We start from the raw sequence: 25,749 nt of genomic DNA, 5'->3' as shown, positions 1-25,749 counted from the left end.
GGGAGGAGACAGGACAGTAAAAGAAAGGCCTCATAAACATATTCCCTCTGGCTGGGGGGAGGGGAGGGTGGCCGTGTAAAAAAAATCCCCCAACATGGGGCTGGAGGAAATATGTCGGCCTCTTAGATTGATGGACTCAGCCTCTTGGCGTGCAGTGTTTTTCCTGCAGCCCGGTACGCAGGGGTGTACGGCTATGATTACTTGTAGTCGAGCCCCAGCTGGGAGTGCATGGTGGCTCCAGTCTAAATATTAGGATTAATGACCTTGCCAGTCAGTGCAGTGCAGCATCATTCATGCTTTTATTGATGCCATGTAGGCAAACAATGACAATACAGTGTCTGCAAAAAATACAAATAAAATATATTTGTTTTCCCTCCTTTTCCTCTCAAAACATATAAACGGTAGAACGTGACAGGTCATATTAAACAGAAACGGGATCACGTTCTGGTCAAGTGCAACAACAAGAATGCTTTTCTTCAATAAAAACTGCTTCAGCTCTCTGAAATGCTTCTGATATTTGTGCAGAATACATGAAAATGGCCACCCACAGGTCTGATCTCCACCTAGTCTGTAAAGAACTGCAGTGGGTCAAATTAACCCACGGCTGTTCTTTAATTGTATCTTACTTAATGTGTGTGCAGCTTTAAAGTGCCTTGATTTTCATAAATAGCACTGATCAAGGACTGTTAGTTAACCACTGACACTGAACAGCTGATTAACCACAGATAGAAAACTAGATCACTGTTGGAAGATGATCCGTCACAGAAAATTATCTTTGGACTGATTGCTAATCCTGAAACTTCCTTATCACCAGATTCTTCAGATTACCTTCAGACGCTTATCAGCAGTAAATGTCTTTCTCCCTGTTGTCTCCATGTTGAAGGTTGATCGATGACTATTGATTAGGCGTTGCTGCATAGAGAGAAGGTATTTCCATTGCACCATCTATTTATTGCTGGTGTGAAATAAAACAGTGGGAAAATCAAGGCTTTCTTATGGGGTACATTTGACCTGCATGGCGGTTCTAGATATAAATGCCCATTAAAAACATCTGGGTTTAGGCAAAGACTTATTTTATGACACCAGGTATATGTGCTAAACTTTAGAAAAAGTCAAATACTGACAGTCTTTAACCCTTAAAAACCTACCATCATGCAAGTCCACCAGGACATATTCTTACATTTTTACATACTGTAGTTCCATTTTTGGGACTATTTTTTATTTGATTTACATCAATATAACCCTTATATCCCAAGTTTTAATAATATGTATTAACTTGTGTCTTAATTACTATAATAAATTGCTTAAAAGTGCAATAAATCTAAAAAAAAAAAAAAACATTTTTTCCACATATATTTAAAAATACATAAATTGCACAGCTGTATCCCTCAAATTTGTAAATGTATAAAAAAGTTGCATGATATCTTTTGGAACCACAGGAGATTTATTTGGAGTCTGTACATAACTTGCTTTTTGAGATGTAGTCAATTTTGTAACCTATGAAAAAAAAAAAAAAAGAGTTAGATGAGTAGTTGGACTCTTCAGTTCGAAAGGTTCGTGCCAGCTGTAAAACCGTTTGGTGCCACCAGGTTTTTGCAGCTCCATAACTACATATGTGTGGAAGTGTGTCAAAGGTGTGTGTGGTGGATGTCTGGTGTGTGTGGGTTGTGTGTCTGAGTGTTTTTGTAAAAAAAAAAAAAAAAAAAAAGTAGGGGTGAAACGAGAGCGAGGGCGAGTATGTGTGCATGCTAAGTTCTTCGGCTTATTCCGCAGAAAAAACTACAACTCCCGGGAAAATACGCCACTTCCTGTTGTTGGGGTGGGGGGCCTATCCGGTAGGGACACGTAAGAATCATGTGACAGGTCATGCCCACAATGTGATGGCGTTTATTTCAACGTAGGAAGTGCTGCAAACACCTTTGTCCTTGTTCATAAAGATTTTTTGTTATGTGCATTTTATTGTGTATTTTTACAAACCCATCTCTGCAGCGTAACAGCGCTCTGAAACATGGTGAATGTGTGAAATGTTAGTGTAACTCCCCAGGTTTTAAATGCATAAAGAATGATCGATCGCTCTTATCCGGTTTCAAATCTACCGCCAATCAAAGAGGAATATGCTAATCGTAACGCCGGCGCTATGCTGGGTTCTACAGGGTTAAAATCACTGATGATAGTTCACGTTTTTATACGTTGAGGAAATCCTCAGACCTCTGACTGACGGGCCGGTTAGAACAGAAATATGAGACCATCTGTTCCACGGGCCGGATTTGGCCCCCGGGCCTTGAGTTTGACACCCCTGATGTTGACGTAATGCCAAAAGACAAATAGAAGTAAAAATCGGTCATTTCCGTGTTTCCAGTGTTTGGGATGTTTGGCTGTAAGAACGGTACTCTTTAGTCCGGTGTCGGTCATTTTAGCTAGCAGCAAGGGTCAGCTGCCGCCGCTGCGTTTTGCTGACAGTGCACTTTTTCCGGCGCCCTTGCTGCTATGCATCTTTAGTATCCTGTAACTAAACACCATCAGCTCTGTCATTCTCCAATCCTGCCACCTCAGAGGTATCCGTGCCTCCCACCAAGCAGAGGTAATCTCATATTGATCTGGTCACACGCTAAAGGCGACTAGTAAGAGAGACGTGGAGCGTAGCATGCTGACTTCATGACTGTACTTTAAACTGTGTCCACAGGACCGGAGCAGAGCTTTACAAGCTGTGAAGAAGCTGACAACTTGAGGGGACGCTGTAGAGGAATCTTCAGACGACAGGCATCGATTTCAAGCAAATCTGTCCAGACATCTCCTCTTTCTGCCGTGGTACACCTTTTCACGGCTAATGAGCAGCCGTCTTCATCCCCCACTGAGTGAGACGCTCTTTTTCACGCATCGTGTCAAGAAACACCGGCGATTCATTACCGGGGAGGAGCGATGGAGGAGGGAAAAAAGAGAGTATGATGGTTAAGCCTGAGCTTTAAGACAGACGGCTATGTCTCCTAATCCCTTCTGAGCAGCCGTAAGCCTTCCTTTATCGCTCGTTAGAATTGTGCATCCCTTAAACACATTAACTCAGGCCCCGACGCTGGCCTTTTTTGTAGGACGCCGCCGCAGCTCACAGCATCCAGTCACCAAACTAACAGGGAAAAATCATAATAATTGTTGACATGCTCATTTAATTTGGTCAGAGTGATTTTAATGGATGCATAGTGTCAGCAGAATTACAGCATTATCTTTGAAAGCACATGAGCAAACTGAAGTCAGACGTGTGTCAGAGAGGGATTTATCCTCGCATCAAGGAAATAAGGCCTGAAAACTCAGATCTGCAGCCCGTCAGCCATGCTGGTGCATTCTCATTGGTTAATTTTATTATCCTTTACCACAGGGGTGTCAAACTCAAGGCCCGGGGGCCAAATCCTGCCCGTGGTACAGTTACACCCGGCCCACCAAACCCTGGTTTGAGGTCCGCAGATTTCCTTTAGTTTAAGAATTTAAACTAAACAGTGATGATTTTAAATTTGCTGAGATAGAAAGTCAGGATTGTGGGGAAATTCATTTCTGTTTTCATTTCATAGTCTTAATTTTCAACCTCACAGTTATGATGCAAAGTCATGGTTTTGACTTTTTATTTCATATGTTGACCTTTCAACTCACAATTTTGACTTTTTATCTTATTTTTTGACCTTTAAAATCCTCAAATTTAAACTTTTAAGTAATATTTTGACCTTTAAACCTATGAATTTTTTTTTATACATTTTGACATTTTTAGCTCCTTTTTAAATTTTTAGATGCATAATTTTATATTTTAAGTATTGTTTTGACCTGTAAAACTCAAAATTTTAATCTTTTTCTAATGCTATGACATTTTAAACCAATGATTTTGAATTTTATATCATATTTTGACTCTTAAGAATAATGATTTCAACTTACTATCTCATATATTTTCCTTTTTAAAACTTTAAATGCCATGTTTGGACCTTCTGATCTCATAAGTTTGAATTTTTATTTCAGATTTTTGCTGGTGAAAATGAGGTTGACAGTTTATGGTCAAATCTGGACCCTGTTCGGCCCTCAGGTTGGACCCAGACTCAGATTTGGGCCCCTGCTGTGACTGAGTTCGACGCCCCTGCACCGTCTCCCAGAGGCTGGTCTTTGTTCCAGGTCTTCTGAGAGTACTCTGTCAGATCTTTACTCCTCTGTACTTCACTGTAAACCTCCAGCCCTGCTGCCACTCTTTGCTGACCTTGACTAGAACCAGCATCCTCTCAGGCTCTTTCAGCTGCATGAATAACTCATACCAAAGGGAAACACTGTAAACACTCCAGTCAACAAGGCCCACTGAGGCTGATAAAAGAAACTGGTATCAGACTGGAGGAAACCAGGAAGCACATGCATTCTGAGAGCACTATTCCTGCTGATTGTAGATGTTCTGTGGGTATTCTGATGGAAGTGTTTGTTATGTAATGGAGCACGTAATGCAGAGAGTAATGGCAATTGTCCTCTTCTCTAAATCAGTGGCTCTCAACCTGGGGGTCAGGACCCCATTGGGGGTCACGAGACACTAAAAGGGAGTCGCCTTTACTTTTTACTGCCTGTTTTGCCACTTCTAAACCAATTCTTGCCACTTTCTGTATATTGTTGCCCCTTTTTATCACATTTTATGCCCATTTTTGCCCATTTCAATCACATTTCACTATTTGATATGCCCATTTTTGACCAGTTCAACCCATTTCTGCCAGTTTCTGCCTCTTTATCTGCCCTAGTTAACCCATCACTGCCATTTCAAAGCACGCTTTCCCACTAAATCCCATTTCACCAATGTTTTTGCCACTTCAACCCATTTTGCCACAGTTATGATATTTATGCCACTTCTAAAATCCCATTTAACCACCTTTCCCACCACCTATTTTGAGTTTTTTTTTTCTGCTAATTTAATTCTGTTTTTAAGAAAAGGGATTTACATTTTTAAGATGACTATATACTACGACACAAATGACTTGAAAACAGATTTCTGTTGCTATGTTAAGAGTGGTTATTATTCAGGTTAAAATAACATATGGCTATGGATATCTAGCTAACTTTACAATGGACCCTGATTTTCCTGACCTCCATGGCCCCCAGTTTGGCTGGGGCCCAGAGGGCCCTCCCATGTATCCCCCTTATGGGCAGCTCTGTCTCCACATGACTATTCTTCAGTCAGGTGCAGTGGGGGTCCCCGGTGTCTGGCACCTTTATTTTGGGGTCGCGGGCTGAAAAGGTGGAGAACCCCTGCTCCAGATAATACTGCTGTGCTACTCTAACATGGATCACAGATGGCTGCACCGTCGCTGCCACCTTGGCTTCACAGAAACTATGGAGTGGAGCACAAACATTATTTTATCTCACTGTTTACGTCTCTTTCCATCTCCTCTGATTCAGTGCACATGGATAGATGTGGCCTGATGCTTCCTGTGATCTCCACACTGACAGGACGGGACCATCTCGACTGGGCGGCCGCTACAACAAAGCAGAGCCTGTTATGTATTCTGACTGCAGCACGGCTAAGATGCTTGGTGTTTGCTGAGACAGCAGATGACTTGCCTTGCTCTCCCTGCCCCTTGCTCAACCAAGGCAGCATAGACTTAATTGCCTCATTAGCAAAAGGGCCAGTGCAGAGTCCGCCTCTTCCACATTGTTCAATGTCACGAGTGCAACCGAGAGGAAAGGTTAATAGAGTAAACAGCATCTCCCTCTCCTAAATGGAAAAACGTTTGTTTTTTCATATGATGGGTCAGCTGCCGAAGGCTTCATTTTACTCCTCACTGACAAAATTATGCATTCAATTGAATTTTATCCACATTTGAGAAACTTTATCATTCCTTATTTCTCAGTAAATCTCAGACTGGTGCGTGCTAACTCCCAAAGCTGTCTTTTTTAGGCTCAGACGGTTGAAAAAGCAGAGTCATCTTGCCAACTTTAATTATTTTAAGAGCTTGGTTTTGCAAACTCTGCTCTTCCCTCCTCCCCAGTGTCTTTGGACCCCAGACAACAAATCAAGCCAAATGCTAACACTCTTGATTTCCCTCTTGAAGAAAGACACACACAATAAAATTATGACTGCTGCTGAGAGAAAATGTGACGTCCCAGAACAGCATCATGTTTAATCATTTAGAGAGAAGTCAGAGAGAAGGCGGGTGTAAAGACAGCGCTGACACTTCAGAACCTCTGTACTCTGACCCAGGACCCCGAATGAAACCGTGCAATTCACAGTCGGACAGTGTGGACAGCGATGCCGAAGCAAACAAAGGCCTAAGCCTCCGTCTCTGCAGCTGAAACGCGTGAAGAGCCGAAGACTGAAACAGAGAGGACAGATGCCCTCTTAAAGCTGGGAGCTATGATCGGAGGTTTCTGAGTCTCTGAGGTGCACCCCATTACTGTAGACCAGGGCCATCAAACTCAGTCACAGCAGGGGCCAGACTCTGAATCTGGGTCCAACCTGAGGGCCGAGCAGGGTCCACATTTACCCATAAACTGTCAACCTCATTTTCACCAGCAACGAATTACGGGGAAAAAAACCTTAGCACTGATGATAAAGGATTCTGAGATTGAAAAAGGTCAAAATGATAAGATTAAGGTTCAACTTAACAAACTTATGAGCTCTAAAGGTCCAAACATGGCATTTAAAGTCAAAATAATGTTTTAAAAACGTAAATACATGAGATAGAAAGTTGAAATCATTAATCCTTAGAGTCAAATTATGATATAAAATTCAAAATCATTGGTTTAAAATGTCATAGCATTAGAAAAGAATTAGAAAATTTTGAAGTTTAAAGGTCAAAATAATACTTAAAATATAAAATTATGCATCTAAAAGGTCAAATACTGAGAAAAAAAAACAAAATAGGGAGCAAAACATGTCAAAATGTGTAAAAAAAAAATCCTAATCATGAGTTTAAAAGGTCAAAACATTACTAAAAAATTAAACTTGAGGATCTAAAAGGTCAAATTATAAGATAAAGTTAAAGTAATGAGCTACAAATGTCAAAATATGAGAAAAAAACATAATCACAAGCTTTAAAGGTCAAAATATTACTTAAAATTTTAAATTATTCATCGAAAAGGTAAAATTATCAGACACAAGTCAAAGTAAGGAGCTACAAATGTCAAAATGTGTAAAAAAAATTCCAAACCATAAGTTTAAAGGTTGAAATATTACTTAAAAATTTAAATTTGAGGATCTTAAAGGTCAAAAAACAAGATAAAAAGTCAAAATTGAGAATTGAAAAGGTCAACATATGAAATAAAAAGTCAAAACCATGACTTTACATCATAACTGCGAGGTTCAAAATTAAGAATATGAAATGAAAACAGAAATGTATGTGACCACAATCCTGACTTTTATGTAATTATTTGAACTTTTTCTAATTTTTATGACTTAACAGGATATTCTAGATCATCATTGTTTAGTTTACATTTCTAAACTGGAGGAAATCTGCAGACCTCAAACCAGCGGGCCAGTTATAATAAAAATATATGATCTGGTGGGCCCGGTGTAACTGTACCACGGGCCGGATTGGCTCCCGGGCCTTAAGTTTGACACCCCTGCTGTAGCTAGTATACACAACCATATACGCACCACTAACCTGCAGCTACGAGTGTTTATCCTGCAGCAACAAGCAAAAGCATCCTCCAAATTCACTTCAAGTCCCCGCGAACGCTAGTGCTGCTCTGCTGTTCATGGAAACTCTCGCCTGTATAACATCCTGACTGAGGACACCTCAGGCTGATTTCAGCCTTGCTTACAGAGGCTGCATTAAAAAATATACTGCTACGCATCTGCATGAGCAGCACAGCGTAAAGGCTCCATTTCATCAACAAGTCGAGTCTAACGAGTCGGAAAAAACAAAGGTGGTGGGACCATCTGTTCTGCACCACTTTGCTGTGAATGAGGAAAAGAAATGGGAGGATATGAATAATAAATAAATAAATATAGAGAAACTAGATCAAAATTGCAATTTCAGCTGAAATTGTGTGGGGATGCTGAGAGCTGAACTGTGGAAGAGCTGCTGAAAATAGCCAAAAGCACAAAAATAGCTGTTAATAGCATAAAAATATCATGAAAGAGCATAAAATGGCATTCAATAGCTCAAAAGAGGATAAAAAATAGCTGGAAGTAGTCTAAAAAAAGCTGAAAATAGCCTTAGAATAGCTGATTTTGGCCTAAAACTTGCTGAAAATAGCATTAAAACAGCATAGAATGGCATAAAATGGCATAATAGTAGCTGAAATGGCAATCAATAGCTCAAAAAATTGTGAAAAAAGCTGAAAATAACCTAAACATAGCTGAAAATAGCCTAAAAATAGCTGATTTTTGCCTAACACTAGCTGAAAATTGCATGAAAACAGCATAGAAGAGCATAAAATGGCATAATAGTAGCTGAAATGGCAATCAATAGCTCAAAAAATTATGAAAAATAGCTGAAAGTAGCCTAAAAATAGTTGAAAATAGCCTAAAAATAGCTGATTTTGGCCTAAAAGTAGCTGAAAATTGCATTCAATGGCTGAAAAGCATAGAAATAGCTGAAAATAGCATGAAAGTAGCAATATTTTAAAAACTATAAAAGTTAGAAATGAAAAAAGTCATAGCAGTCGAATGACGAAGAAACTGAGCTTTTTAAAGTTGAAATGGTGTCGATACATCAAAGTATGAAGGAGGAGATAGCCAGCGCAGAAGAAAAATAATAAACAAAATGGCCAAGGCGAATATCCATAGTGTGGATGCTCAGCATCCCCGCTAATAAAAACTGTACTCTGACCAAGGCTGGCCTCTGTCTCAGCCGTATGAAATATGGAGGCTACAGCTGTGGAGCAATCAGCCCATTACATCCTTCATTTGTGGACAATCAAGCAGCTGATCAATGCTATTTCTCTGTGCTCTCAAAGACTAAATGGCGGTGCATTGTGGTTGGATAATTAAACCATCGATCACATAACATCCAGTGTGGTAGAACAGAATCGGCAAACCAAGACCGGACCTTAGCGAAAGCATTTCACTTACTAATGAACGGCGATTACATGAATAAAGTCTTGACGAGCAAGGGTTTCATCCGTCTGCAGGACTGCATGTGTCAGAGTTTTAAAGGTCAGCCTCTCAGTTTTCTAACAGCCAATAAAAAGATTAAGCTCACTACTTAAAGTTTTGCCACCAAAAAACCCTTTCTCACACTCAGCATAGATCTTAATTGGACAGATGGCTGAGTCCTGACTTCAGCTTTCATGCACTCAGAGTGAAGGGGATCCTCCAGATGGTGTTCAGGTCTTGTGCAGGTAACCACTTTGTCTTCCACTACTCTAATCAATGGCCACCAAATCCCTGCCCCTCCAAGCATCATCCATCTTTAGGTCTTTCCAGGGCGGCTCGGTGACGACCAAAAGCGGCTGAAGATAAATGTTTAAAGGGCAGAAGGGCCTCTGCTGATTAAAGCCGCTAACGCTTTAGGGAAGGCTGGCAAGCAAAAGAGGAAATGGAGTGAGACAATGGAGCACGCGCTTTCAAAACACCTAATGGAGTGTCCTGCTCGCCGGGCTAATAAAATGCTTCAGATTGAAAGGAACAGCGGGCGTCTAAATAGAGCGACTTGCAACATTTCCTCCCGCTCATTCAGTCAGCTTCCAATTTGAAAAGTGGAGGAACAGAGAAAAATGGGCACGCTTCGCCTTTGTTTGGTGCGGTGCAAGTTGCCTTTCTTTATCTGCAATCAATTCTTGGGATTGGATTACAGAGGAATGCCATGTAGAGTCAAAGAAAAGTCCGTTTTTTGTGCATTGCCACCACCCCAGGGGACATGAAATAAATGTAGATTCTTTCAGAGTTCTTCCTGCAGGAAAAATCCTTTGCTTTACAATTTGTGAGGAGAAAACTGTGAGCTGTCTTCTCTTCTTGTTCTCATCTCAGCAGGATAATACAGCTTGAACGTCCGGATTGATATCAGGACGTGACGATCAATTAAAAACAAAACTGTTGATGGAGGAGCCACAGGCAGGGGCCAGATGTTAACGACATGTCACTCACTGAATACGGCAGGGGCGTAGCTGGGGATTTAGGGCCCCCTCAACCGGCTAGCCAAGCAACAAATGTGTGTTTTTACAAATACCTATGCATTTTCATGTATTTTCAAACTATAATTTCGCCATTTATGAGTAATATTTTAACTATGGTTGTATCAAATGTACTTGCATTACATCGCAGCACTGAACTACACCATTTGGAATTTTTAAAGAATTTTACTCTATTTAATCCAAATGTCAGCCTGTTGACTGATTCCTTCAGTCACTTTTGATTCAATGATCACACTTGAAAAATAAATAAAAACACATTTTTCATTGCAGGCTTCTTAAGGACCCCTCCCCACTGTGGGCCCGGCTAATAACGTACCCCCCCCCCCCCCCCCCGCTACTGTTGAACTGTGCACCCTCCACTGCAGGAGAATTAACAGCCCTACATTCTACAGAAGCCACTGGTGTCAAACTCAAGGCCCGGGGGCCAAATGTGGCCCATGGTGCATTTTTACCCGGCCCACAAGATCATTTCATATTTGAATCAGAAGTGGCTCACCAGAATGAGGTCTACAGATTTCCTCTACTATAAAAATGTAAACATGGACATGGAGGCGCGAGCATCTCCTGCTACGACTGCAGCTGAGGGGGACGCTGTGCGAGGATTGGGCTGCCTGTGAGTGCTGTCGGGCGGGGAGGGGCCGCACGCCAGCACCCACAGAGCAACAACGATGTGTGCTTTCACGTCAGAGTCTCCAAAAGTTTAGTTTAGTTGAGTTGAGTTTAGTTTAGTTTATTCAATCATAACACAACACCAAACATTTTGCACAGTATAGACATTTCAAACAAAATCAATAGTCATGTGTTGAATAATGAATGAAAAGGCATAGGCAGAAGCATACTGCTTATAAAAGCCTATCCTACATTTTTAACTTTTTAAGCTACTAACTTCCAGCAATGCAAAGAAACAACAACAGATAATCAGTCACACTTATACGCTTCAAAGATAGCTTTACAAACCATTTTCTTGAAAACCAAAAGAGAATTACATGTTTTTACATTCATACTGGCATCATTCCAGAATTTAACTCCAACAATGGAAGCACATCTCCTTTTCATACCTTTTTTAGCTTTTTGCACAATAAATTTACAAACACCTCTGAGATTATACGGGCTCTCCTGAATTGAAAAGAACCTCTGTACTGAGTCAGGGAGCATTTTTGACTTTGCTCTGAACATCATGTGCATTATTTTATAATAAAACAAATCATAAAATTTCATAACATGAGAATTTAGAAAAAGTGGATCCGTATGAGCATAGTAATCAGCCTTATTGATGATGCGTATGGCTCTTTTTTGTAGTTTTATTATAGAATTTATGGTCGTTTTAAAGGTGGATCTCCACAATTCCACACAATAAGATATATAGGTCTCCAGTAACGGCAGAAAAAGTCGCTAGATTTGTCGCTAGTTGCTTTTTTGAAAATGAGTCGCTAGGGATTCATCAGCGGTAGATTCACTGAACGCCAGAGCAGGATATCAACCTAAGCTTTGTCTTCCGCAAGACCCGCCTCCGCTGTACTTCTGATTGGCTAGTAGGCCTAGTGTGACCCCTGCTCTACTGCTGATTGGCTAGTAGGCCTAGTGTGACCCCTTATCTACTGCTGATTGGCTAGTAGGCCTAGTGTGGATGATGGACAGTGTCAGTTATCTTTATTGACTCGACACTTGACGTCAGGCTGTCCCACATAAACAAGCTCACAAAAGCAGTTTTTTTTCACAGCAGTCAAACGCCGCCATGCTGGAAATCTGGCACGGTGCCGGAATACTATCACCCCCGCAAAAATGTGCATAAATAGTGGTGAAAGGGAATTAGAAAGTGGCTGACAAGGCTTTAAATCAGCAAAAATGGGTGGAAATCTGGTGAAATGGGAAATAAAAACGATACAAACTGGTAAAATAGTGCTGACTGAGAAAGAAAGAATAGGCAGAAATTGGTCAAACTGGCAAAAATGGGCATATCAGACACCAAAATGTGGTTAAAATGGGAAAAACTGGGCATAAAGAGTGGTAAAATGGGGTTAATAGTGGCGATAATGGGTCAGCAGAGGCAACATTAGGCTTATGTGGCAACAACTGGTTTAGAAATGGCAAAAACAGGCAGAAAAAAGTGGTGGAAACGGTTTAAAATGGCAACAATAAGTGTTAAAAATTGTGGGGAAAAATGATTAAAACTGGTTAGAACTGGTGTAAAGTGGCTTTTTGGGAATCTAGAGACCCCCTCTTAGTGTCTCGCGACCCCCAAGGGGGTCCCGACCCACAGGTGAAAACAGTCAGGGCAGGGCCGTTACAAAGATAGGAAAGGAAACAGAGGACAGCCTTGAATGAAAGGTCCACCATGCTAACAAGCTGCTAGCGACATATGCTGTGCCCCCCCTTGTTGAGTATAAATGTTTTACCAACAGCTTCCTCTCTCCTCCTTTCTGTCGTCGATGTAAGGACTATGCTAAGCTGCTTGCAGTGAAAGACACCCCAGCAACAGGGATCTGAGTTTTTCAGCTGTTAATTTTGCTGCACCGTTGGAACGCGCAGCTGCACAGGAAACGGCGCCATACCTGGTTTCAGAGACAGGAAACAGATCAAAAGCATGTTCTGCTTAGAAAAGACGAGCCTGCCAGTTTTTATTCTGCACAGCCAGTTTCCAATATGGCAGAAAGCACTTAAAAGCATCACAACAGGGCTGGGAGTGCTGAGATAGCATCTCAGTCCCCACCCCCGTCCCAGTACTGATAAGCAAATCATTGAAATGGTATTTTCACAAGATTTATGAATTCTGATCACCTCTGCTCTGGAGCTGAGGAGCACTGGGGGATGATAGATGGAATCCCATTTTCAGGACTGGAATTAATATCAGAACAGAGCTTTAGTGGGATGAATCGCCGTGCCAACAGCATCAGAGTTTGTCTCAGTGCTTTGTTCATCTCTGATCTGTTCACATTCAACAGTCCTGGACCTTGACTGAAATATTTATGTTCACAAGCAGCAGTTCTGCTGTGATTGAGCTAGCTCCAATGGCTCTCATAGTTATCCAGCACTGTAAATAAGGCAGAAATCCTCCATTAGCACTGACTGCTACGGCTCTGCTGATAACAGTCGACTCAAGGGCGACGCTAACCCAGGATTTAAGAGCTGCTTATTCCTCTTTACCTGAAGTTAAATCACCTAGACTATTAGTGGATTTAGGTGGAATGTTCTAGAATAACAGCCATACAAAACAAACATTCCTGATGCTATAATGCTAATGTGGACAGGGCTGCACCTCAGTGAAGCATTTTAATAGGAGAGATAATCAATGTGAGCTGAGGTCGGCCGGGAGGACATCCAGAGTGTCCCAAACCTGAGGGGGCTGTTCAGGATAACGGCTGCTGTCATTGTTCTCTAGTGCTCATAGGAGCTTAACCCAAACAGGGTGGGGTCTCTACTGGTCTTTGCCTGGGACCACACAGGGCTAAAGGTGACTACAAGCTAGGGCTGAACGACTTTGGAAAATAATCTAATTGTGATTTTTTTCCCCAGTATTGCAATTTGATTTGCGTTTATTCCTTAACTTTCCTTTATTCCTAAACGAGGGCTGAACACTTCTTTAGAAGTGTCTAATTCTGATTTTGACTCAAACTGAAAATTGGATGTGGACTGTTGCATTGAAGGGTTTTTGTCTTTCTAATATTCAATAAGAAAACAGTACAAAAATGAAGAAGGTGGGAAATTTTTCTAGACTATTCTAAAACAAAGGGCACCTGAATAATTACCTCCGCCAAGGAGGTCACATGATCAGGTGGGTTTGTTTTTTAGTTTGTTAGCAACATGACTCAAAAAGTCTTGGACGGATTTTGATGAAATTTTCAGGAAATGGCAGGAATGGCATAAGGAAGAACTGATTAGATTTTAGGAGTGATCCGGATCATCGTCTGGATCTAGGAATGTTTTAAATAGTTTTAAATAGTGGCAATAATGAATCAGCAGAGGCAACATTAGGCTTATGTAGCAAGAGCTGGTTTAGAAGTGGCCAAAACAGGCAGAAAAAAGTGTTGGAAAGGGTTTAAAATGGCAACAGTGGGTTAGAGTGGCAAAAATGGGCATAAATACTGGTGAAAGGGAATGAAAAGTGGCTGACAAGGCTTTAAATCAGCAAAAATGGGTAGAAATCTGGTGAAATGGAAAATAAAAACCAAAAAAAGGCAAAATAGTGCTGAATGAGAAATAAAGAACAGGCAGAAATTGGTCAAACTGGCAAAAATGGGAATATCATGTAGTGAAATGTGGTTAAAATGGGAAAAACTGGGCATAAAAAGGGGTTAATAGTGGCGATAATGGGTCAACAGAGGCAACATTAGGCTTATGTAGCAAGAACTGGTTTAACAGGCAGAAAAAATGGTGGAAAGGGTTTAAAATGGCAAAAATTAGTGTTAAAAATTGTGGGAAGAAATGATTAAAACTGGTTAAAATTGGTGTTAAGTGGCTTTTTGGGGAATCTGCAGACGTCCTCTTAGTTATTATGGTATTCCTCCCTTTCTGATGTTTGTCTTTATCTTCACAGCAGGTTTTAAAACCTGAAATTAGTTTCCACTCATCAGTAATGTCTGTATTTAAACCTACAGTTGGTTCTACAGGTATGCTGACCTAACATGAGTTTACTGCTAGTTCTCTTCTCTTGTTCTTATAAAAAGCCTTAATCTGAGCATCGCTATGTTCTCAGGCTCTAACCCCCTCTATAGCTCGCCTGTACACACCTTACAGGAGCTTTCTGTCTGTGATGTTTCACACGTCTGTGCTGCAGATGAACATTTCTTACCTGCTGCCTACTGCTGCTCTGTTGTTTATATAGATGCTGTATAAATCATTTATTTCGGTACTGGGCCTGGAGGATGCCCCTGGTGTTTCTCACACGGTATTATTCTTATTTGTTTTACGTGTAAATAATACAATAAGAGGTTGTTCATGTATATAGTGCTGCTTTCACAGAAGGCGTCCCTCTCAGTGCTGTGTAGCAGATCCAGGACCCGGGTTAGGGGAGCGCTGGGAGGAGTCCAGCATGTGGCTTGAGTTAGCGTGGATGTGAGCCGCTCTCGAACATCTGTCAAAGATTAACAGTGAAGTGAAATAGGCAGTTCCTGTTCGTACGTTCCAAAATAATCTGGCACTCATTATTCCCAGTGACGAGTGAAAAGGGGGAGGGCTTTCAGGTCAGAAATATGACACTAACCCTGCCTGTCCAAAGACGTGTGTTTGGTATTTACAGAGAAAAGGCCTTACAGGGTAACGCTTGGATTATTGAGACTGAGAAAACTGCAGAAAACGGCAGATGAACTGAGGGCAGACTGGGCTGATTCCAGCAGTGCGACCTCTTGCTTCCCCTCAGATGTCATTGGCTGCTTTAAAAACAAACGGCCTTGACCCTCGACAAGACGGGATAAAGGCACTGACAGGACAAAGCAGGCAGACCTTCACCTACAAACACATTCTGCCTGCTGACAGACCCCCTGACCGAAGCAGCACAATCCATGAAACATGAAGGATCCCTCAAAAAAGGACGACCGGTTATTCAGGGAAGCACGGGGTCATTCAAAGGCCGATCACACCGGCAGGAAAATGCTGGGGAGGCAAATCAGTGTTTGCTAATGATATGGGTCAATTGTTTTGAGGACGGCTGGACCTCTGTCCTCATCTGTAGGCATCTTTAGTCACCCTTGGTGGAGGTTTTATATTCCACTCTGTTCTGCCGTTGCTGAGAAATTCAGACTAGCTTTTTCTGCTTTGAGTAATACAAGCCTCTGTTGATGGAAGTCTATTTGCACTTTGTCCTGCATGTCAAATCGCTGACATTGCAGGTGAAGAGGAAGTCGTTCAACAAGCCGGAGCACTGTGCTGCAAGTGCCTTGATTTTCATAGATAGCACTGATCAAGGACTGTTAGTTAACCACTGACACTGACCAGCTTATTAACTACAGACAGCAAACTAGATCAGTGGTTCCCAACCTTTTGTCCTTAGCTGCCTCCCCCTACTCAGACGTGATAAAAGCTAAGCCCCCCAGGACCCACCTGGAAAATTCTAATCAATAGTTTTTAGTGACAGAATCTGAAAATAAAAGGCCCACATACACTTGTTCTTGACCAATAAACATTGTACAAACTATCCATTATTACAGGTGTATTAGGGCCACTTAAAATGATTTGTTAATTTTAAGAAAAATCTCTAAATGCTCAATTCTAAAAAGTCGAAAATTTATAAGTAAAAAGTAGAACCAAAACTTAGTTGTTTGTTTATTTGAGACTATAAATTCAAGAATCCAATGACTATGTTCAGTTTGGTTTCTTGTACAGTATTGGCCTGACACTATTGTAAATGTGGGATTTTTAAATCAGGCATTTTTGAGTTTCTATTTTCCAAATTTAAGAATTTATAAACTTGGAAATTGCAAGGTTCTTTTGTGTGAATATCCCACGTTTAAAGCTCTGAAATTCTGAGGGCTTTTTCTTGTGAATAAACAAATTTTGAATCCTATTTTTTCCTCCTAAAAATGTTAACATTTTGCTAAAAAACTAACAGATTCTCTTCATTAAAAAAAAAAGCTTTTTGGTTAAAAACATTAAGGTTGGCCTTAATACAGTATGCTGGTAATCATGATTGAATTAAAAATATATGTACATGCTTAACAAATGTATCAGACCACCGTAACCCTAACCACAGTCAGGTCTCTGCCACAGCTGCCCTAAATTAACAGCATTGGTAATTACCAACATCACTGTTATGTTTCTGCAATGGTTAATACACCAATATGTAGAAGCTCTTTAACCAAAATGATATTTTTAATGCTAAAATAGAATTATTATTGTTATCCAGGAATTTTACAATTTACTGATTTACAAAAAAACTGAAAAAATAGTAAAGCACATGAATATTTCTGATTAATGTGTCAGATTATAGTTATTTACTGTCATTCCTGAAGAGAAAAATGAGTTTTAGTGGTTGAATGTTATGCTTGATTCAAATCTGACCTGCATGGTGGTTCTAGATATAAATGTCCATCAAGGAAATTTGGGGTTAGCTAAATATTTATTTTATGACACCAGGTGCTATTTGACGAGCTTTTAGGCAAAGTCAAATACTGACAGTCTTTAAAACTGTAAACACATTGAGCAAGACACAATTAAAGAACAGCCCAGGGTAGATTTGACCCACTGGCAGTTCTAGTGTTAAAGGTTTTTGTTTTCAAATGTGAGGTGGAGGTTTACTCCCCTTGCAAGAATCCACACCTAGCTGAAAAATACTTGAAATGTATTCTAAGTTCCTGTTCCTCAGAGCAGATCTGCCAAATTCATCCTGTGCTTGCAAAAAGCAAATATTTTCAAAGCTGAGAATGTACATAGGGGACGCTGCATGAGGCTGAAGAATAACGCGAGCCAAAAGCAGATCAGAACCGTGCCTTCATGTATGGTAACTAGACGTCAGATATCAAGATGTCTCTGGGTTTGTAGGAATGTCAGAAGCCTGGCTGGGTGTGTGTGGGAGTGTGATTCAGGCGCAAACACATCAAGATGTCACTTCATAACCTCTGGCTCAGGAGGCTCCTGTCATCTTCACATTTCAGAGATCCTCTGCCTACCCCGGCAGACATGCTAAATATAGAATGGGGACAGAATTTCTGTTTGGAGCCACTGCTCCCTTTATCTACATCTAATACTAGCATGCATGCATAGGCACAGTCTCCTCACTGATGTACACATGTATGCACGCCTGCAGGAGCACAAGCATCAGTGTAAATACACTCCCACCATCGTCTCACAGCTCGACGCTCATGCTCTCATAAAAGTCGATCGAATGAGGCTGCAGAGGTTTGGATCTCAAACAAAAGCTGCTCATTCTTTTCAATTACATTTCTGACAAGTGACTTACATTCTGTTATTACTTCTTGGACAGTCATTTTCAAATTCCCTCATTCAGAGTCATTTAATCCTGGAACAAGGACAGATAGGCAATCCATCACTAAGTCTCCTTTACCTAGCTGAATCCCCCACTCTGCTCCAGAGTTAGCTTTGACCTTGTTCTGTTTCTTACTTCGTATCGGCAGAGGTGCAGGAGGGAGCTGCAGAACTCTCGGTGGCAATTAATTGCGCTACTTATCTGTAATGTGAACAGTGGATATTACATCTCACACTGATATTAAATTAAGGATGTCTCCGGACTTGTGAGACCAAAGCCAAATAAAAAGGAAATGAGCCCCTATTAATGACTATTGATTCTTTATAATAAAACAGCCACTTCCTCTCTTTGCTGGGCCTCGGTGTTGATTTGAATTAAAACAGGCTAGAACTATAAGAAAAAGAAGCAGAGCTGGGTTCTGGAGGACGGCTGCACGTCCTCCTGGTCAGGGAAAAATGCTGTCTTGGCTGACGTGAAGCAAGTTTGTTCTTACGCCAGACTTAATCCGGGTAGAAAGTGAGCTGGATATTTATCCTTTATGATATCCTATTCAGCTGCAGAAACTGTTCTTGACATTGGCATGTTTTATATCACGACCAGGAAAGGGGGAAGCATCTCACCATGGCAACAACCAGTATTTCATCCCCAAGGCACAGGCTGGTTAATCTAAGAGAAGTGGGCCTTATTTTTAGTATTAAGGAGTAATTGTAGTCTGTACCTTTCCATTTAGCTTCATCATGAAATGACTCTGATCACCATCACAGTCATCATCAGGGGCTGGGGTTGGAAACACAGGGTAACAAAGCACGGTAGGACTATGTGCATCAGGATACGAGAACCAGAACCAGCTAAATCAGGGATGTCAAACTCAGTCACAGCAGGGGCCGGACTCTGAATTTGAGGGCCGAACAAGGTCCGCATTTAACCATAAACTGTCTACCTCATTTTCACCTGCAATGAATTATGGGGGAAAAAAACCTTAACACTGATGATAAAGGATTTTGAGATTGAAAAAGGTAAAAATGATAAGTTTAAAGGCTCAAAATCTGAGATAAAAATTCAAACTTATTGGCTCAAAAGTTCCAAACATGGCATTTAAAGTCAAAATAATGTTTTAAAAAGGCAAATATATGAGATAGAAAGTTGAAATACTGTCAAAATATGAGATAAAATTCAAAATTGTTGTTTTAAAATGTCATAGCATTAGAAAAAGATTTACATTTTTGAGTTTTAAAGGTCAAAACATTACTTAAAATTTAAAATTATGCATCTAAAAGGTCAAATTTTGTGATAAAAGTCAAAGTAAGGAGCTAAAACTGTGAAAATGTGAGGAAAAGACTCAATCATGAGTTTAAAGGTCAAAATTTTACCTAAAAATTTAAAATTATGCATCTAAAAGGTCAAATTATGAGATAAAAGTCAAGGTAAGGAGCTACAAATGTCAAAATGTAAGAAAAAATTCCAAACCATGAGTTTAAAAGGTCAAAATTTACTTAAAATCTAAAATGGAGGATCTTAAAGGTCAAAAAATAAGATAAAAAGTAAAAATTGTGAATTGAAAAGGTCAGCATATGAAATAAAAAGTCAAAAACATGACTTTACATCACAACTGTGAGGTTCAAAATTAAGAATATGACATGAAAACAGAAATGTATTTGACCACATTCCTCACTTTTTAACTTTGAACTTTTCTAATTTTTATGACTGAAAAAGGATAGTTTTTAAGTTTTCACTTTTAAACTGAAGGAAATCTGCAGACCTAAAACCAGTGGGCCAGCTGTAATCAAAAATATGATACGGTGGGCCGGGTGTGACTGTACCATAGGCCGGATTTGGGCCCTGGGCCTTCAGTTTGACACCCCTAAAGAACAAACATGACCAGAAGAATGAAACATAAAAGGATGAGGCAGAAAGCATCGTTGAGGTTCCGGTATTTAAGTTTCCGTAAAGACACAGTGCAGGATATGTGGCAGTAAACAGGGCTCATGTGCTCAGTAACACCCTGACTGTTGGAGTGGAGGTCAGTCTCACTAATTCACTCTGCATAGACTACAGACTAAAGCTCCGCCTCCTCCACCCCAGCCTCCTCCTTTATAGACTAAAGCTCCGCCTCCTCCACCCCAGCCTCCTCCTTTATAGACTAAAGCTCCGCCTCCTCCACCCCAGCCTCCTCCTTTATAGACTAAAGCTCCGCCTCCTCCACCCCAGCCTCCTCCTTTATAGACTAAAGCTCCGCCTCCTCCACCCCAGCCTCCTCCTTTATAGACTAAAGCTTGTTGCACCCTCATATTTAAATTCATGCTCCTCATGCTGATTGTTTCTGAGTAGTTTCATTGTTTAAACACACATTGTCATAAAGGTGTATCTATATTTCTAACCGTGTGCTCCCAGCATAGTCAGAGCAGCTGCTTCACTAACCCAGGGAGCTTCTTTAGAGCAGAGCCTTCTCTGCCGAGTTAAACTGTAGATCCATTTTAAATGTATGAAGAGTATCCTGGCTGAATGAGGGCTATAATGCGATTTCTTGCTTAAATTTGTTGAAAAACACATAAGATGAGGAACCCAAGAACAATCGCACATTAACTCGTCATTGCAATATTGGGGGAAAACGTCATTCGATTATTTTTGCCGATTCAGCCCTAATGCTAGGTGATACGATACATAACTCATGGCCTACTATAACAATAATGCCACAGTACAGCAGTTCTGCAATAATGCATGTGTTACACGACAATGATAGGATAAATCCTGTTATCTGATTGAATAAAACTATAAGGAGCTCCTAAAAAGTGAGTGCAGGGCTAATGCTTTAATTTATTTTATTCATGCTTTTATTCAGTTAGAGTCAGCTTCTTCTCTTAACGTCCTGATGGCTGGTCTTTCAACATAATGAGGAGGTACGATGAGCTGCTCACATATCTTTAGGGCTGCAACTAATCTTAATTTTGATTCATGATTATTTTTCTGATCGTAGGAAATAATAACCTGACACGCCAGATGGATTTGTTTCACACATCCATCTGGTGAACCTCTCATAGACAGCATTTGGGAAAGGGCTGAGCCAAAAACTGAGCCTGATGTTTGATAAAAGGCTGCAATGATGCAATCAGGCCAAAACCTGTCCAAAGCTGAGTAGTCTGATTCAGCAGATCGTTTCAGAACATACCCCCCTCCTCACTTGGTGATTGGCCCGTTAAAGCTTGTTGTGGAGTGGGCCTCGTCATCTCTGTTGCTTTTATGCACACATAAACACACACACACACACACGCACACACACACTCACTCACACACAGGTGTACTGTAACCCAGCAACAAAGGCTGCTGCAGGTGTAGTGATGTCGCCATAATATTGCAGCAGTTGTATCAGAGCTGGAACAAAATTCTTCCCAAAAACAAAAGCAAGGAGCCACACTGAAAACTTCTCCTGACCACAGCCGTATCCACCGACAACCTCCACTGCACATAAACTACAGCAGCCAGCCTGAATTAATGATAAAGATTATTGATCAACTAAAAGGCCAAATATGAGCCTGAAAAATCAGCCAGGCTGATAATCGCTCTTCTCCTGAACACCCCCCTGCTAGGGGCAAAGCATTTGAAAAACTTGTTTTTGGCTTGAATCACAACTTTATTCAACACAAAGATGATGACCATGGGCGCAGCACGGGGGGGAAAGGGTACTGAATCCCATGACGGGCCCTTCAGATGCCTGTATGGAAGCCCATTTGGGTCAAATAAAAAAAGAAAAAAATGTGAGAGTACAGCAATTCTTGAAAAAACATTCTAAGTCATAATTATGAAAAAAAAAGCTCATAATCATAAGATAAAAAAGGCAGAAATATGATATAAAAAGTCTGAATTAGAGGGAAAAAGTAAAAATATTGAGATGAGAAGAAAGTAAAAATTATTATTATTATTATTAATTAAAAGTCAAAATTATGACATAAAAAGTTATGAATGACTAAATGACTTTTTATCTTATAATTTCAACTTTAAATCTTTAAATTATGATTTTTATCTCATAATTTTAAATTTCTCTTATAATTTCAACTTTAAATCTTTAAATTATGATTTTTATCTCATAATTTTAAATTTCTCTTATAATTTCAACTTTGTCTCTTTTAATCATGATGTTTATTTCATAATTTTATATTTTTATCTTAGAATTTTGACTTTGAATCTTTTAATTATGATCTTTTTATCTTGTAATTTTACATTTTTATCTTATTTTTTCTATGAATCTATTAATTATGATGTTTTATCTCATAATATTTAATTTTTATCTTATAAATTCGACTTTGTATTCTGAGTTATGATTTTTTTATCTCGTAATTTTACATTTTTATCTCATAATTATGACTTTGGATTTCTTTTTTTTTTATCTCCTTACTTTCACATTTTTCTTCTTAAGTGGTGGAAATGGGCTTCCATATGCCTACAATGAAAAGTGTGTTTTAATTGAACTTTTCTGAATAATTAGTGTCATTATTGTTTTAAAAGTGAATAAATGAATCAGTCAACAGACTGAAATTTGTATTAAATAGAGTAAAATACAATTCTGGGGGGGGTCTCTTAAAAATGTCCAGTGTGGTCCAGAACTACAAAATAATGCCAGTAAATCTCATAAATTGAGAAATTGTGGTTAAAAATACATCAAAATGCATATATTTGTAAAAATGAAGCAACATTTGTTGCTTGGCTAGCCGGCTAAGGGGAGCCCTGTGCGATATTCTCTCTAGGGGCCCTAAATCCCTCGCTACGGCCCTGATGACGACAGACGCCCAGAAAGTGTTGCAGCATCTTCTCCAGAGTCAGCTCCTGCAGGTTAGAGTGCAGGACTATTCAGTTCACTATGACCATGTAAGCCTGAACAAGTCAGCATGTATGCAGGTCCACATGTCCCTCCTGCAATTTCCTACACTGCTTATCTTCTTCGGGGTCACAGGGGACCAGAGGCTTTCCCAGAGTGCACTGGGAAAGAGGCAGGGTTCTCTCTGAGAGGTCAGGATAGTATCAACAGATAAAAACCCGAGGCATTCACAGGCCCACCGCGAAACCAGCACCAGGAACCAAGCGGCTGTGGGTCTGAAGTCAGGGAAGGAAAAACTCCACACCAGTGACTGAGTCCTGATTCTCTCCAGACCGTACGCCCATGAACAACCAGCCTCACGTAGACCAGAGCACAACCACAGCAGGCGGGCCGCCAGCTCTCTGGTGCATTTTCTTCATACGGACTGCTACTTTTAACCCTGGGGCTTCCATACCTCCAGAGCCACTCCAGACTAAAGGTCCCGTTAGGAAAACGCCGCTTTATCCCCGGCTACTCTCAGATGGGGAAACTCCACTGCAGGTGATGAGTGTGAAGGCTTTTTTACACACAGAGCTGCACACACTTCCTGTTAGTGAACTCACAGTGGAATTTACCAATCTCTCATTAGCTCTCCACCTGGAATCTCCTCCAGGAACTTGGAGCATTACTGGAAATATGCAGTTATTCCAGGACCACTAAAGCTTTCTCTATGGTCCACACATTAACCCTTTGAGAGCCTGCACTTTTTCAGCCCAGTCGTTTATTAGGCCACATGAAACAGGACCACAGGCTGATTGAACATGTTTAAACCTGTGTGTGCTGTTTGTTTACCTGCAGCAGGCCTGCTTGGAGAGGAACCACTGATGCAGATACTGGCTCAAAATCAGAAATGATCAATCCAAATCTAGACAGCAGATCTGAAGGGAGGGGTCTGGTGAACTTTTATCCCCTCTAATGATTGCATAGAAAAGCACTGCAGACTATGGTTCTCATCTAACAGGTAACGGTTGGCACAGAGGAAGAAATCATTGTGAATACACAACAAATGCATTGAAATACATTCTGACATCATTGTTGGCTGGTTGAACAATAAGGAGCATTTAAAAAGCCAGAGATCGTGCAGACATCGCCGTGCACACCGCCAGACTTGACGCTCCGCTGCTTTAACATGAATAAATGATCCGGTAGAGGAAAGGGAAGTGACTTACCCAGAAACAAAGAGCGATATATTGCAGACATCACGGCTGGAAATCCCATATGTAACGGAGCTGGAAACAATGCGCTCAGACTGCCGTCAGCGCAGGCACAACGACGGCACCATCAGCCAGCAGACCCACACAGAGACAAAGCTTCATTTAACGCACCAGTCCAAGGACATCATATGTTGCACGCGCCCGACATATCTACACCTCCGAAGAAGAAGAAGAAGAAGAAGAGGAGCAGCTCTGGCTCTTCATCGTCACGTTCATCGCAGGATACTTGGCGTCCAATCAAAGTTCCCTGGCTGTCTGGCTCTGGCGTGGGACGTGTTGTCTCAGGGTCCCCTCTGTCTCCTCCTCAGCGGTCTCTCCTCCGTTCCTCCTCCGCTGCACAAAATGCCAGAGAGGAGGAGGAGGGCGAATAGGTGGATGATGAGGGGATGCTGAAGGATGGAGACCTCTAGAGTCTGAACTTCTCTTTCACAGCCTGAGCGATCTGCAACAAACACTGAAGGCTCGTGGAGGGCGTGGGTGCTTTAGATAGGCGTCACGATTCCTCCGGAGAGAATGCAAACGACCTTAAACGATGATAGGGATGTGAGCAAACACAGAACTGCTCCAGGGGTGGAGCTTATCTGGAAAAATGCCCTTTTAGCAGAAAAAAACGCGCTCAGAAAAGAACTCAGAGCAGGACTCTTATTTTGAAATGTGTTGTTAGGATATTCTTTTGACCCTGACTAACTTTAGTAGGTTTATAAATGTAAAAATATATACATACATTAGATCAAAACGTCATTTCAGCTGAATTTGCCTGGGGATGCTGAGAGCTGAACTGTGGAAGAACAGCTGAAAATCGCCAAAAGCACAAAAACAGCATGAAAATGGCATAAAAGAGCAAAAAATGGCAAAAAAAGTAGCTGAAAATTGCATAAAAATAGCTGAAAGTAGCCTAAAAAAAGCTGAATATAGCCTAAATGTAGCTGAAAATAGCTTAAGAATAGCTGATAGTAACCTTTAAAAGCTGAAAATAGCATAAAAATAGCTGAAAATAGCTTAAGAATGGCAGTAAGTAGCCTGAAAGTAGCTGAAAATGGCAATTAATGGCTGAAAATTGCATAAAAATAGCTGAAAGTAGCCTAAAAAAAGCTGAATATAGCCTAAATGTAGCTGAAAATAGCTTAAGAATAGCTGATAGTAACCTTTAAAAGCTGAAAATAGCTGAAAAATAGCTGAAAATAGCTTAAGAATGGCAGTAAGTAGCCTGAAAGTAGCTGAAAATGGCAATTAATGGCTGAAAATTGCATAAAAATAGCTGAAAGTAGCCTAAAAAAAGCTGAATATAGCCTAAATGTAGCTGAAAATAGCTTAAGAATAGCTGATAGTAACCTTTAAAAGCTGAAAATAGTATAAAAATAGCTGAAAATAGCTTAAGAATGGCAGTAAGTAGCCTGAAAGTGCTGAAAATGGCAATTAATGGCTGAAAATTGCATAAAAATAGCTGAAAGTAGCCTAAAAAAAGCTGAATATAGCCTAAATGTAGCTGAAAATAGCTTAAGAATAGCTGATAGTAACCTTTAAAAGCTGAAAATAGCATAAAAATAGCTGAAAATAGCTTAAGAATGGCAGTAAGTAGCCTGAAAGTAGCTGAAAATGGCAATTAATGGCTGAAAATTGCATAAAAATAGCTGAAAGTAGCCTAAAAAAAGCTGAATATAGCCTAAATGTAGCTGAAAATAGCT

The 25,749-nt window shown here is 40.5% G+C and overlaps 1 protein-coding gene across 1 annotated transcript in view; it reads right to left on the bottom strand.

Annotated features, from left to right (window-relative positions):
• The window catches only part of clmpb (CXADR like membrane protein b), a 156,521-nt gene extending 131,974 nt beyond the window's left edge, over positions 1-24,547 (bottom strand). Inside the window, exon 1 of the mRNA XM_041799429.1 lies at positions 24,020-24,547. Within this exon, the coding sequence (XP_041655363.1) occupies positions 24,020-24,068 (49 nt within the window). The 5' untranslated portion in view covers positions 24,069-24,547. The remainder of the gene's footprint in view (positions 1-24,019) is intronic.
• Between the last annotated feature and the right edge of the window lie 1,202 nt (positions 24,548-25,749).

Source organism: Cheilinus undulatus, linkage group 2 (genome assembly GCF_018320785.1).
Source record: "Cheilinus undulatus linkage group 2, ASM1832078v1, whole genome shotgun sequence".
Taxonomy (NCBI): Eukaryota; Metazoa; Chordata; class Actinopteri; order Labriformes; family Labridae; genus Cheilinus; species Cheilinus undulatus.
This window is presented reverse-complemented; position numbering and strand designations above follow the sequence as displayed.